General features: G+C 41.9%; 1 protein-coding gene across 3 annotated transcripts in view; it reads left to right on the top strand.

Annotated features, from left to right (window-relative positions):
* Nucleotides 1–356: 356 nt before the first annotated feature.
* acsf3 (acyl-CoA synthetase family member 3) overlaps nucleotides 357–13,320 on the top strand; it is a 33,250-nt gene continuing 20,286 nt past the window's right edge. Inside the window, exons 1-7 of one of the 3 annotated variants that reach the window (XM_053419708.1) lie at nucleotides 357–417; nucleotides 1,956–2,748; nucleotides 3,498–3,653; nucleotides 7,012–7,166; nucleotides 8,016–8,161; nucleotides 12,607–12,704; nucleotides 13,077–13,203. In XM_053419708.1, coding sequence (XP_053275683.1) covers nucleotides 2,038–2,748; nucleotides 3,498–3,653; nucleotides 7,012–7,166; nucleotides 8,016–8,161; nucleotides 12,607–12,704; nucleotides 13,077–13,203 — 1,393 coding nt within the window. In that variant the 5' untranslated portion in view covers nucleotides 357–417; nucleotides 1,956–2,037. Of the gene's footprint in view, nucleotides 418–1,164; nucleotides 1,492–1,955; nucleotides 2,749–3,497; nucleotides 3,654–7,011; nucleotides 7,167–8,015; nucleotides 8,162–12,606; nucleotides 12,705–13,076; nucleotides 13,204–13,320 lie in introns of those variants that run through there. The other 2 variants (XM_053419725.1, XM_053419715.1) reach the window with 2 other exon arrangements.

Genomic DNA, 13,320 nt, shown 5'->3' with positions numbered 1-13,320 from the left:
GTGACACGTGTTACAACGCTGTGATTTTACTAAATGGAGTGAGCAGCAAACTACTTTCTACTGTTTTATTGATTGATTTTAATAGTGTAGTCCAAATGAATGGGCCAATGTATGTTTGTGTGTGTGTGTCGTTGTTTAAAATGCATATGTCTATTCATGTACCCAGGTATGACAATATTTGAATAAAGTTTTTTTTTTTTAGAGGAAGACAAATTACATCATCACTGAAATATCTTAAATAATTTAGAACAGTGTTATTAAAATATCAGGCATTTTTAATTGTCACGATATTGACATAATATGTTACATCTGTGTGTACTGATGAGGCGGGAACCATCGCGAGCAATATTTGTTTCATGTCGGAACGTTAATGCCGGTGCACCGTCCTTCACGACAAGGTACCGGCTTCTTGTTGAGGTGAGTGTGAACAGAATGAAATGTGTTGACAGCGGAACACAGACAATGTTAAATAGATTTTTATGAGTTATTCTCGGGGAAATGAAGCGTTTAAATCTCCCGTGTTGTTCGTCTGAGTTGAATCGCTTCCTTCAGTCGCTGTCAGACGCAGAAACAAGTCCAATGTGATGTTTAGCTGAACTCTCTAACCTTTTTGTCCTGGTTGAACTTGATGTGAGCGGTTACAGCTGCTGTGACTGACGTGATGGTTATAAACACAGACGCTTCGTCTCCCTTTTCAATGTTTAATATCTCAGGAAGCTACTGAGAAAAGGGTTGAACCTTGATATTGTGACACCTACAGATAGATAGATAGATAGATAGATAGATAGATACTGTATTGATCCGAGGGAAATGTAGGAATCCAGTGTCACACAAAACATTCAAACACAAGAGCATACGAATAATAAAGGTCAAAATGAGTCAAGAATAAGTTCACTACAGGGAGATGAAAGTCCAGCCACCAGAACTACTACAAAGTTGTCACTGTAAAGAAGCATGTGATAATGTAGGTATTTACAATACAAATATTATTAGTATAACGTTATTGAAAGACACAAGCGAGCATTGAACCCAGACAAATATATACACACACATATAAATATATATATATATATATATGGATTAGGACAAAGTTATGCATTGATAATGTCATACACATTCGAGGCAGTCACACATCTACAGACAGTCAGACACTCCTATTTCTGAAATATACCTACTGGTAATATAATTTTTGTTGTGTAGTTTGGTGTAATAAACAGCCCAGAAACTCAACACTGTTAGGACAGTACACATCAGCTGCAGAGTACTTGTCCCAGAGAGCACTGCTCTGCCTGTGTAAACATTTGCCCCATGTAGTCTGTGGCTGTGAAGGCGTGCAAGTCTGACAGCGTCTGAGCCAGAAAACCAAAGTTACTGTAGGACCTAGTATCCAAGTGCTGCAAAACAGGTAAACTGGACTTGGTTGAGTTTCTTGAAGACATTTCACTCTCATCCAAGAGGCTTCCTCAGTTCTAACTGAGCTGGGAGTCGGAGGTAGGACCAAGTGTTGTGAGTAAATATTGAGACTAAAAGTCAGGATCTCTCTTCTAAGTTAACAGGTTTCTGCAGGTTCTTAAAAAGTTTGAAATGTATTCATCTGAATTGTAGGTCTTTAAACAGTCTTAGAAATGTTAAAACATTACACACAGTACTTGGCTATTTCACTTGATCTGTACTCAGGCAGTGTGAATAATTCTCGGTAACCGGGACGATATTCCTTCATTTTTGTTTTAGTTGACATAGGTCATACATTTCATTAATAATGGTCAACACAAAATAGTTAATACATGCTTTAATTTCTGTCAATAATCGTTTCAGTGCATTTTTTAAATGTCCTCCTTTATCAGTTCACCATGTGTAAATGTGAAGGAAAAAGTTATTGTGAATATTACCCAGAGTCATACATTCCAGAAGATGCTGATCTAGCTCTAATGCTTTTATGTCCTGTCACCTCCCAGATATCCTCTGATATGAGCAGACTGAGGGTGAAGCCATCCTGAGGTTCAGTCTCTGGAGGGTATGAACAGCTGAGTCTCAAACATGCTGCCTGGACTTGTTGCTGTTGCCCGTCGCTCTCTGAAGGGGACTGTGCCTCACTGGAAAGCCACTCTTCACAGAACGTGTTTTCCATCAAAGGCCCGGCAATGGCTTCTGGTTCACAGGTGCGCTCACAGATGGACCTCCGCCCCGTCATCGAGGATGAACCAGAAGCCAGTGTTTGTCAGAGCTCCAGCATTTGGAGATAAGCTCGCTGTTATAGACAGCAGTGGCAGCCACAGCTACAAGCAGCTATACTGCAGCAGCTTAGATCTTGCAGGTAGAATCAGCAGCGCTCTCAACTGTGACTTTGCAGGTCTGGAAGGAAAACGAATCTCCTTCCTGTGTGCTAATGACGGTTCATACACAGTGGCACAGTGGGCAGCCTGGATGAGTGGAGGGACGGCAGTACCACTTTACCGGAAACACCCTCAGTCAGAATTGGAGTACGTGATCTCTGACTCCCAGAGTTCACTGCTAGTGGCGGGGCATCCCTTTGCCGAGATCCTCGAGCCACTGGCCCTGAAGCTGGGGCTGCCGTGCCTGACGCTGCCTCCTACGTCTGACCTGGGCTCTTTAGTTGTGGAACACACAGAGGAGAAGGAGACGTCCATCACTGACTGGGCGGATCGACCAGCTATGATCATCTACACCAGCGGAACCACAGGGAGACCCAAGGGGGTTCTACATACGCACAGCTCCATCCAAGCCATGGTAAATGTTGTCTTTTTAACCATTACTACATTGGTAACAAACAAATACATATCAAATCCTGGTTGTCATAGGTTAATAGACTTCCAGTTTGTCTGTGTTATTTTCACCACTCTGACCCAGTAGAGCATGATACAGCTGTTGCACACTGACGGAAAAACAATTAAAATAACAAGCTGTAATTTTTTGTTTTATTCACAATAGTCTTTAAATAGACCTGTTTCAAATAATTGTATTCGTTTATACGACCCCTTCAATAATTAGTATTTTAGATTTATCATGTTTTGTGTTATTGAATTCATATGGAGGCGCTTTTTTAAACTTCAACCCATTTTCAGTTTTAATATTACAAATAGATAAAAAATAAAAAAATTGGAAATAAATCTCCTTTTTATATCTTGATGAAATATAACATCGGAAGGACATGGGACATAGAAAGTGAAGCAAATCAACTTCGTCAGAAGACTTACACATGAGGCTTTTCTTAAATTCATCCTCCTCAAGGACAAGATCAAATCTATTGTATTCATCTATAAAAAACCTAACATTTCATACAACAAGTTACATACTACCAGAGGGTCCTAGTACACTGGTGAAGAACAGGAATCATTTCTGAAATCTTGAAGTGTCCCAACTAAGGGCAAGAGGAAGATCATCACGTCTTCAACAGTGGGAGCCGGTTGAGATGATTCATTCTGAAGATGATAAAATAGTCTGACCCTTCACCCCTCTTTTCTTTCCTCCCCCCTCAGGTACAGTGTCTGGTTTCAGAGTGGGCGTGGACCAGAGATGATGTCATCCTCCACACCTTGCCGCTCCACCACGTGCATGGCATCGTTAACAAGCTGCTCTGCCCGCTCTGGGTGGGCGCCACCTGCATCATGCTGCCTGAATTCCAGCCTCAGAAGGTCCAGCCTGCACTTTATCTCCTTTCTTTATCCTCTTCTTCCAACTCTTTCTCTTGGTACAGTGTAACTTCCATCAACCAAAAAGAGGCAGATTTACAGTTGTAACGTGGAGGGAGAATGAAAGAGCCAAAAAGAAGACGTCCGGCTCGGTCAAAGTGTTGCACGGTTGAAAAAGACCTTGAGCAATTTCCACATCAACCCATCTTTCTCTATGGTTCCTCTTTTACTTTTCTTCTTCCCTCTTTTCTCCTCGCTTCATCTCCTCACGGTCTCTCCCTCTATCATTCCCCCCCCCCCCCAGCCCCCCACCTCCGCACCCCCGCCTGTCAAACTAAGTGTTTGGGGCTCAGTGATGAATTGCCCTGTGTGGCTTTGTATCTGACCAATGCCGACTCACAGCAGGGGCTTAAGCAGCAGATCAATCGATGAGCTGACATTGAAGGATGATAGTGCTTGTTTGGCCCGGAGAAGGGAGGGGAAGATGGGGTGCTAAGCGTGTGCGTATAGAAGTTTAGATGCACGTGTTTTCCCTATAGTATATGGGTTATTGTTCGTCAGGACCTCTGCAGCTTGATGGCAGTGACAGTAGAGGGAAAGTAAAGGTCTTTATAGGACATGCATGCATCAATCAACATGGGTATTGCTACGTTGTTATTATAGCTATCAGTATTCAACTGGTATCCCTGACCTTGTGTACCAAACCACAAAAATCCCTTCATTCAACCTTAGAAAAAAGCCTTTATTCTCCTCCTGCTGAAGTTACAGTACATTGATGAAGTGATCGATAGTCTGTCTCTTCTCTCCCCGAAGATCTTTGAAGGGTAGCCCGAGCAGCAGAGGCCACCATTGATTTTTACCGATTTCGCCTGGAGATAGTGGCAGGAATTTTCAGCCCAGGAATTGTGATCCAGTAAATCGCTGTTAAGTCTATTTCAACTGTGCTGTTTACAGACTGACGTGAGCAGATAGTCATCCAGGGGTTTACAACACCAGTCTTTTTTTGGTTACTTGAATCCCACTGACCACCTCAACAGGTAATACTGTATTTCAAACAATATGGAACTATTCCTTCAACATAGGAGAAAAGCACAAATTAAATATTGAAGACACTGACATTGATATTTATTAAAAGGAAACGATAATAAACAAATTCTTGTGTTCTACCAGGTAAAGGCATTTATTAAGTTGACTGACTGATAGAGGCGTTACTTACACACACATCTTCCTCTTCTATAATTCAAAGTCAACACTGTTATCTCTAAAGTGATATTTTATACACTAATGGTTCAGGTTGAATAGACTTGGGGGCATAAAGCATTTGACAGTGTTTTGGCTCTAGGGAGGGCAATTTAGGTCCATATAGCAGCCTGTCGGTCAAACACCACTTTCTCCAGACAAAAGTATCTCAGCTACTATTGGATGGATTCCATGGATATTTGTACACACAATGGTCACATGGTCCTGAGAGCATGAAGCTTACTGGCTTTTACGAGCCTGTAGGGAAGCTCTAGGTTCTTTCGACACACTTTCGGAACCAATACCAGCACTGCACTTTTTGTACCTTGTTTGAACACCTTGTTGCATCAATGTTGTTTTGATAAAAGCCACCGGAGATTAAAACCATTCTTAAAGTACTGATCAATCACAAAAAGCTGATGAAGAAATAAGTAAATGATACAATCTGGTAAACCATCAATGCTAACTTTTGATACGTTTTCAACATTTGATCGTCCTTTAGAAGAATTGACGTATTTGAGTGCCGCACTGAGCAGCTCATACAGTTATTTAAGATGCAGTCCATGGCTCAAGGTTCTCACCACATCCTGTCCCCTAGGTGGAGGCCAACTCTTTGACAGACATAAATTGCCTTCCTCTCCCCTCTAGACTGGACTTGGTGGAAGCGCTCCACTGCACTTGATAGACACCACCCAGAATGGTCAGGGCACACAGTTAATAACCCTGCTCTCTCTGCACAAAGTTTTATTCTGTATGAGCACAGGTGAACTGTCAACGCTGGCACATCAACTTCTAATGATATTGTGAGAAATGGCACAAGTATAGACTGTAAACAATCATTTGAGTTGTATTTATCTAGATATTCTTTATTAGACGCAGAAGAGGTGATGGAGGAGTTAATAGGTGAAAAATAAGGTGTAGTCTATGATGATGTGACTTGAAGGATGAGTTGAGAAGGGTTTGCCATATTAGAAAGGGATGTGGAGGTACTGTATGGAGAGTGATAATAGGAGAGACTGCATCTTTCTCTGTGTGTGTGTGTGTGTGTGTGTGTGTGTGTGTGTGTGTGTGTGTGTGTGTGTGTGTGTGTGTGTGTGTGTGTGTGTGTGTGTGTGTGTGTGTGTGTGTGTGTGTGTGTGTGTGTGTGTGTGTGTGTGTTGAGAGAGAGAGGGAGAGAGAGAGCGAGCAACTGCAGAGGCAGCGAAGCAGGAAATTACGAAATGGAGAAAGAACGTAAGTGAATGTGAGATAGGGAGCGAAGGTAAAGGGGGGGCCGAAGATGAAGGGAAGATGCAGGGTCAGAGATGAAAGTAAAGAATAAAGAAGACACACTGGGTAAATTGAGGTAGAATGAAAGAAGAAGAAGAAGTGAGCTTAAGTAGACTACGAGAGGAGAGGAGGGGAGGAGAGCGGAGACAGCTGGGGAGGAGCGTTTGTCTCCCAGGGGGGAGACCAGAGTTAGGGAAGCTGTCGTTCACCTTCACTTAATTCATGCTGTTGTCCCATCCTCCCGTTGTCTACTGCGATGCACCCAGACGACTCTGAGTGTGTGTGGGTGTGTGTCTGTGTTGGAGTGGGGTGGGTGGGGCTGGGTGTGTGAAACAGCTTTGTCTCTGAATAAGTGAGTTAATGTGATATTTGAACAGTATTTTTATATGTGCATGTTGTTCACAATGTATGTTTATGTTCATCTGTGTGTGTCTGTGTGTGCGTTTTGTGTGAAGCTTCTGTAATAGTCCACAAGTACATTTGTCAACAGTAGCTGGACAGAGGCCTTTTCAATGGCCCACAGCGATCTGCTGTTTTCCTCTCCCTGACCTTTACAAACCCTGACTTATTTTCTTGTATTTTTTTGGCATTGTGTTGACAGGTTTAAAATAAGGTTGCTGTCTCGACTATACTCTGCCATTTACATCAAATACAGGAAAATAAAAATCACACCTCTCTATCACATGCCCTAATGGAATGCATCTGGACGTTATAATTTAGTTTGCTTGGCTCCATCCATTATATACACGGCTTTCCTTTTTTGCTTTTCCTTATCTCTGTCCTCCCTCTTCACGTAAGTGTTGTGCTTATCTCTCCCCTTTCTCCCTGTCTCTCTCTCTTTGCTGCGTTGCAGGTGTGGGAGATGCTGTTGAGCTCTAAGGCTCCCATGGTTAATGTGTTCATGGCCGTGCCAACTATCTACTCTAAGCTGATCCAGTACTATGATCAGCACTTCACGCAGCCTCATGTCAAGGACTTTGTCAAAGCCGTGTGCAAAGAAAGGATCAGGTACTGGTTGTGGGATGGTTGACAGTCAGCTTACTCATGGGTAGAGGTGTTTGTGGATACGTGTATGCAGGGTGCAATTCTATTGGAGGTGATTACTGACACCAGGGCGTCGGATGGTTGTGTTGAACAATCGACAACCTCCACCGACTTGGGTCAGGAAAAATATTAATTTCGATAGCCAAAATTTTTGAATATTTTAGCTCAAAATGTTGTATTCATCAACTAGCTAGTGTCATATTTCCACTGCCTATCTCATGTGGATGGTTGGTGGATGTGATCATACACAACAAAACAAGAATTGAAATGCTAGAGAATGCTTGAACATAGTTAGGAAGTAAATCCACATTTCAGTACCATGGACAGTGACACTTGCCCAGGGATGCCAAACACATTTGTAAACTTCATTATTTCAGAGAGTAATCATCACAAACTGTGAGAGCACAGTGGGTCATCAATATTACAAAAAAATTGACTTTTGTTGTACCCATAGATTTTATTTAAAGATTGACGACGTGACTCCGCCCCAAAAGTGAAGCCAAAGCGCCTCGATCGGTGGCTGGCTGCAGTACAGGTTATAAATTCCACCTCCTCCTCTAAAAGTAAAAGTACAAGCTGAATACGTTTTGGCAGCTGCAGTTTTAGGTAGTTCCTGTCACACTTACGTTTTATTTTGTTATTTGATGCAATAAAATCGAATGATAAACCTTTAAGGTCATCAATATCCTGATACCCATTTAAGTTCCAGTCCCAACAGACTGTAAATAAGTGTTTTTATGGCCTATTAAAGCCTAGAAAGTTCTTTATTTGGAGCCTGGAGTGTTTTCCTCATGTCTGGCCTTCTCCCTCCAGGTTAATGGTTTCGGGCTCGGCTGCTCTCCCTCTTCCCACTCTGCAGCGCTGGGAGGAAATTACAGGACACACACTGCTGGAACGCTACGGTATGACTGAGATTGGCATGGCACTGTCCAACTCTCTCAAAGGCCCACGCATACCAGGTACACAAGTTTGACTGACTGCATACACCTACACATAAATAGTTTTTACGCAATATGGAAAAACACAGAGGCAAACAAGTGAAAGTAAGAAAAAAGGTCACTGTCAGAACAGCTCTGTTTCAAACTGGTTTATTTGAAATCCTTAACTTTAATAACTGACAATAATGTACTGCCTCAGGTGTAAAAAGACTGACAGCACAAACACAACTGTGCCAACTGTTGGTTCAATGGTAGGAAATTAAGCCAGAACTAAAAGTTTTGAATGGTATTATAACAGTCATTGGTATTATTAACCAGTGATGACTGCTGAGGAAGTGGAGACGAGCTGTCCTTCTTTATATAAAGTCTATGGCTCGAACACCATCATTCTTAACCAGAGCATCAAACATTAGTCTAAAGAATCTCTGTCTTTCATTTTCAAATGCTGAAACAAGGCTTTCACATTATAAAAACACTGTTTTATGTTCTGTGTTGTGCTCTTAAGAAACATTGTCATCACTCTGTTGGTGAACCTGAACTCATAGTTTTACTGACTGTGAAATTGGTTGCCAGTCACCCCTTCTTAAAGATTCGCTTATGTCAGATTTGTTATGTGTAGAATCTTCTGGGATCTAATGGACATTTTCCTTAGTGCAAAAGAACTTAAAATCCACAACCTTGCACCACAGCATTATTGGTCAGGTTTACAGAAAGCAACGACACCATGTTTGCTTGAGCCACATCTCCGGGATTATTCTGCACTTTTTGCAAAGAAAGTGAACCGTTGGTCTCACCACAGATTGAGATACTTTTCGTCTTCTTTACCACAAATCTCAGATCTCTCTGATATGATTCCATCTCCCTCACCAGTTTGATTCGGTGCTTCAGCTTCTTGGGTCGTGTTTTGATCATAGGAAGTTCTCTCTGGTTTGATGTCAGGTAAAAAACCCACGATCCCAACTACACCTCCCTCACACATGCAACAACAAAGACAGGGACTGGAAATTAGGTCAGACTACTGGCGGTTGCTTTCTTCTCCCGTCTTTTCCCCCCCCCCTCCTTTTCTCTTCCCATCTTCTCCTTCCCTTCCTGTTCCCCAGTCAACTCTTCCTCTTACATGTAAAGCTAATTAGCTTGCAAGTGGATTGGGTAATCCTCTGTCTGCTGTCTTGCTGGGGCTTTGTTTTGTTTGTTTGTCAGGTTATGTTTGGCATAAACTGAACAGGTTGCGTTTGATTCCTCTCGGGTGATTATTAAGAATGGCTTCAAGAGGTCTATTGATGTTTCCATTGCAGCGCTGAGACTTGTGGAGGATGTGTGCATGTTTGTGTGCGTAGGTGTGTTTGTACATATAAGTGTATGCAGTCACGAGCTTGTGGCTGTTTGAGTCAGTCTGTTCCTGTCTTGTCTTTAAGTAGGTTAAAATGGATCAATAGCCAACCGTAGGAAACACTCTCAGAAGAGTAGTGGAGTGGAGTCACCTTCTCTATGCTCTTCTTACACACACTCACTTTCTCTTCTCTCTGTCCTTCGCCAACTAAGCAGCACACAACTCAGCTTTTAATGCACCTTATTGACAGCAATTTTATTAATAAGTTCCGACTGTAAATACAGCGTCTAACTGGCCTGATTTTGTTGTGTAGCGTACAGTTTTGGAGCGTTCCAGATTAACAGCAGCGTGGCTTTCTAGGTCACGTTGCCCTTGTTGAGATGTAAATATGTGAGATGAGTTCACCCTAGTTCTTTCCATCTCATTACTATCTCACTCTGCTGCCCCTTTTTAATCTTCATAAATCGTTTTCTTCCTTATTTTCAGCCTCTTTTTTGGTGCGTAGAGAACAGAGACACCTTCTCGCCCGAAGTCTCTTCCTCCAGATGTTCTCCTTCCAAACCTTTACGTAATTTACAATTTGACTATTTGGAGCTTTATCCTTCTTGTTCCACTCCACACATTGCCTGAGTTATACTATTGATTGATTTTGGAGACTTTGTCATTGAGGTTGTTGTCCAGTTGTTTACTTGGACAAGATCTCAAGGTGATTATTTGCTTTTGTTATCCCTTTTTATTACCAGGTTTGTTCCCAAGGACAATTTAAATCCTTGGCTATTATTTCATTACGGTTGCTAATAATTACTAAAATAAAACAAAAGCCATAAATTTTGTGCCGCTTATTTAGGGTTGTTCTGTCATGGAAGTATGTAGAGCAAAGTGGTCCAGATGTCCCTCTCCCCAGCAACCTTTTCCAGCTTCTTCTGGAGGAGGATGCCAGGGATCAGCAGGCCCAGGCCCCTGACCTGGCTTGTTGCCCGGCTTACATTGCAGCCCAACCTGATGCCTGCTCCTGCTGTGGTGAACCCAGGGTGATGACTTTGTGTAATTCCATGGCTTCAGGGATCAAGGGCCCAGTCACCAGGAGTTCACTGGAGAGCTCTCCTGGGAACCAGGTCTCGCTCCAGGATTGTGGATAAACTTTATTCTGGTTGTTGTAAATCGAACTTAGTCTGATCTCTCTATTTGAACCAATTTGCTTTTTGTAGGCCAAAGGCAAAGTAATGCCCCCCACCTGAAGTGTCATTTAGCCAGACACTGAATGTCCTCCAGCTGAACCTGATCCTGATCCCACTCTGCTTCTGAACTAATGAAAACAAGTTACCAGAACCACCTTGTGCTGCAGGTGTCAATTAACCTTGTTCACAATGTCCACAGCAGTCCAGGATATCATTATAACCAGTGGTGGAAGATATATTGAGAACCAATACAGTAATAATATGTAAAAGTAAAATTCCTGCATGGAAAATCCCATTTATGAATAAAAGTACATCAATATTAATAGATGCAATACTGGTATTATATATGGCAGTATAAGATGATTAATACTGAAGCATCAGTGTGTTTTAGAAACAGCCAATGTTGTAATTGAGCAGCTTGATATCTGTAACATTTAAATCTTAAAAGTAACTAAAGCAGTCAAATAAATGTAATGAACTACAATATTAAATATTTAATTTGTTACCTTCCACCACTGATTATGCCCTCGACAGACACAGCTTGTCTAATCTTCGGACTCCGACATGTTTGTTATCCTACCTAGTATCATTCTTTTGTGGTCATTTCCCTTATGTACTGAATGCATGTGAAGGGGGGCATGTGATAGACATTGCCAATCAAGACTGGAGTGGAATGGATCAATATGAAGCAAGAGGATCAGTCTTTAATTAGGAACTGACCTGCTCCTCACTGGGAGATCAGTGGTCTGTGAAACGGCATAATAACCTCAAAGGTGAAGGAAGCGACTCTCATCCGATACACTTTTTGTCAATCTCAGTAAATAACTCCTCAATGCCCGCCAGTTTCCATTCTGTGGGTGTTACTGGACAGCCTTTGCTCTGTAAATGAGAAATAAATAAAATATCTTGGTCCATGCCACACAACATTATTCCTGCTACAGCAACAGGCAATGTTAATGCACAGGAAAAGTAGAAGAAGCAGGGACATTGTGAAAAAGGGGAGGTTGGAGTGAAAGCTTGTTAATCTGGCGCATGCTAGTGGATAGTACCAATCTAAGGATTACCAAGGAAGGGGAAAGAGCAGTCAATCCTTCTTTCATTGCCGGACAATGTAAATTATTGTGTTATGTTGCCGAGCCAATAGATTAGTAATGTTTGTCCCATCTTGTTAATCATCACATGTGTTTGTGTCGCTAATGTAAAATTACTTGGCCATTGACATTCAGCTTGCTTTGTAGTTTTCCATAAGTCCATACAGTGTGAAACAACAGTGTGAAAAGGGTTTAAAATACTGTAGAATAGCTAAAAGCATAACTTTGCCAGCACTATGACTTTATTTGAATAGATACATCATTTGATAAGGTTATTTGATAACTTATTAGCTTGGCTACAAACCTCGGATCCTTTGATTTTTTTTTCCCGATTCATCCAAAAATCTGTATAAAGTAGAAGCAGGGAAGGAGGATCTTGTGTTTTGGGGTTTACTTGATACCATGGATGCTGCAGTTCATACATTTTGAGAATTCAATTCACTTGATAGATGGCAGTGTCTCCGAGTGTATCTGGGATCTGTTTTTAAGAGTCTAAGACAGATGTCCAGAAACAGTTCTCTTATTTGGAGTTTACGCGGATGCTGGTGATTTTCCCAGAAATCCCCATTACTGTCAACGTAAGCCAACTTGTGGCGACTGAGACGAATGGCTTTTGGTTTCCACTGGTTTACAAGCTCAGAAAACCATTTAGTGACTGGTTATGCCCTGCAGATGGAGGTTAATGCCGTCTTGGAAGAGAACACTATTGTTGTCGAAGGCTGATCATCATCACTTTGTTAGATACGGCCCAAATATGTCCAGCTTTTTTTAAAAGGGACGAAATCATCCCATCTTGTTTGTAATAAACCATCTTCCCTTTGTACTGTGATACTTATGTGTGTGTGTCTCTGCTTGATTTGTTGACAGGGGCTGTGGGGTCACCGCTCCCAGGTGTGGAGGTTCGGATTGTCATGAATAATGCAAGCAACACCACGATTGCGGAGGGCAGCCACAGAGAGACTCGGGTAATCTATAAATAAATAGGTTACGCACTGAATTATCGATAGGAAGGGAAATATTTGAAAAGGCTGTACAATTCATTGAAATTCAAACCTTGAAATGTACTTAAAAAAGTCATGATACAGATAGTGACTTACTTTCCAGAAATGTATGTTAAATATGGGATAGGTTTATTTTTCAGCACATATTTAGTATATAAAGTAGTATATTTGTTTTCTTCCTTTTTGTTGGACAGTTCATCACCCAAATGCAATCAACATCAACAAATACAATCAACCAAATGGTCCTTTAACACTATTCTGGCTAATATTAACTCTTTCTAACTGTCTAAACTATCTATTCCGGTCTCTTCTTTTCTCTCTCTGCATATGCTACAGGTGCGTGCAGGTCTAGAGGGGAAAGAGGGCGATCTCCTGGTTCGAGGTCCGTCTGTCTTTCAGGAATACTGGAACAAGCCTGAGGAGACCAGAGAGTCTTTCACTGATGGCGACTGGTTCAAAACAGGTACTGAGCCCTTCGTCTCCTCCTCTTCCCTTTGCTCTGGTCTTAACTCACACTTCAGCACTGTACGCAGGCCCACACACATTCGCACACACACACTTGCACACACAATCCCTTGGA

The sequence above is a fragment of the Pleuronectes platessa genome, chromosome 1 (genome assembly GCF_947347685.1).
Source record: "Pleuronectes platessa chromosome 1, fPlePla1.1, whole genome shotgun sequence".
In the NCBI taxonomy this organism is placed as follows: domain Eukaryota; kingdom Metazoa; phylum Chordata; class Actinopteri; order Pleuronectiformes; family Pleuronectidae; genus Pleuronectes; species Pleuronectes platessa.
This window is presented reverse-complemented; position numbering and strand designations above follow the sequence as displayed.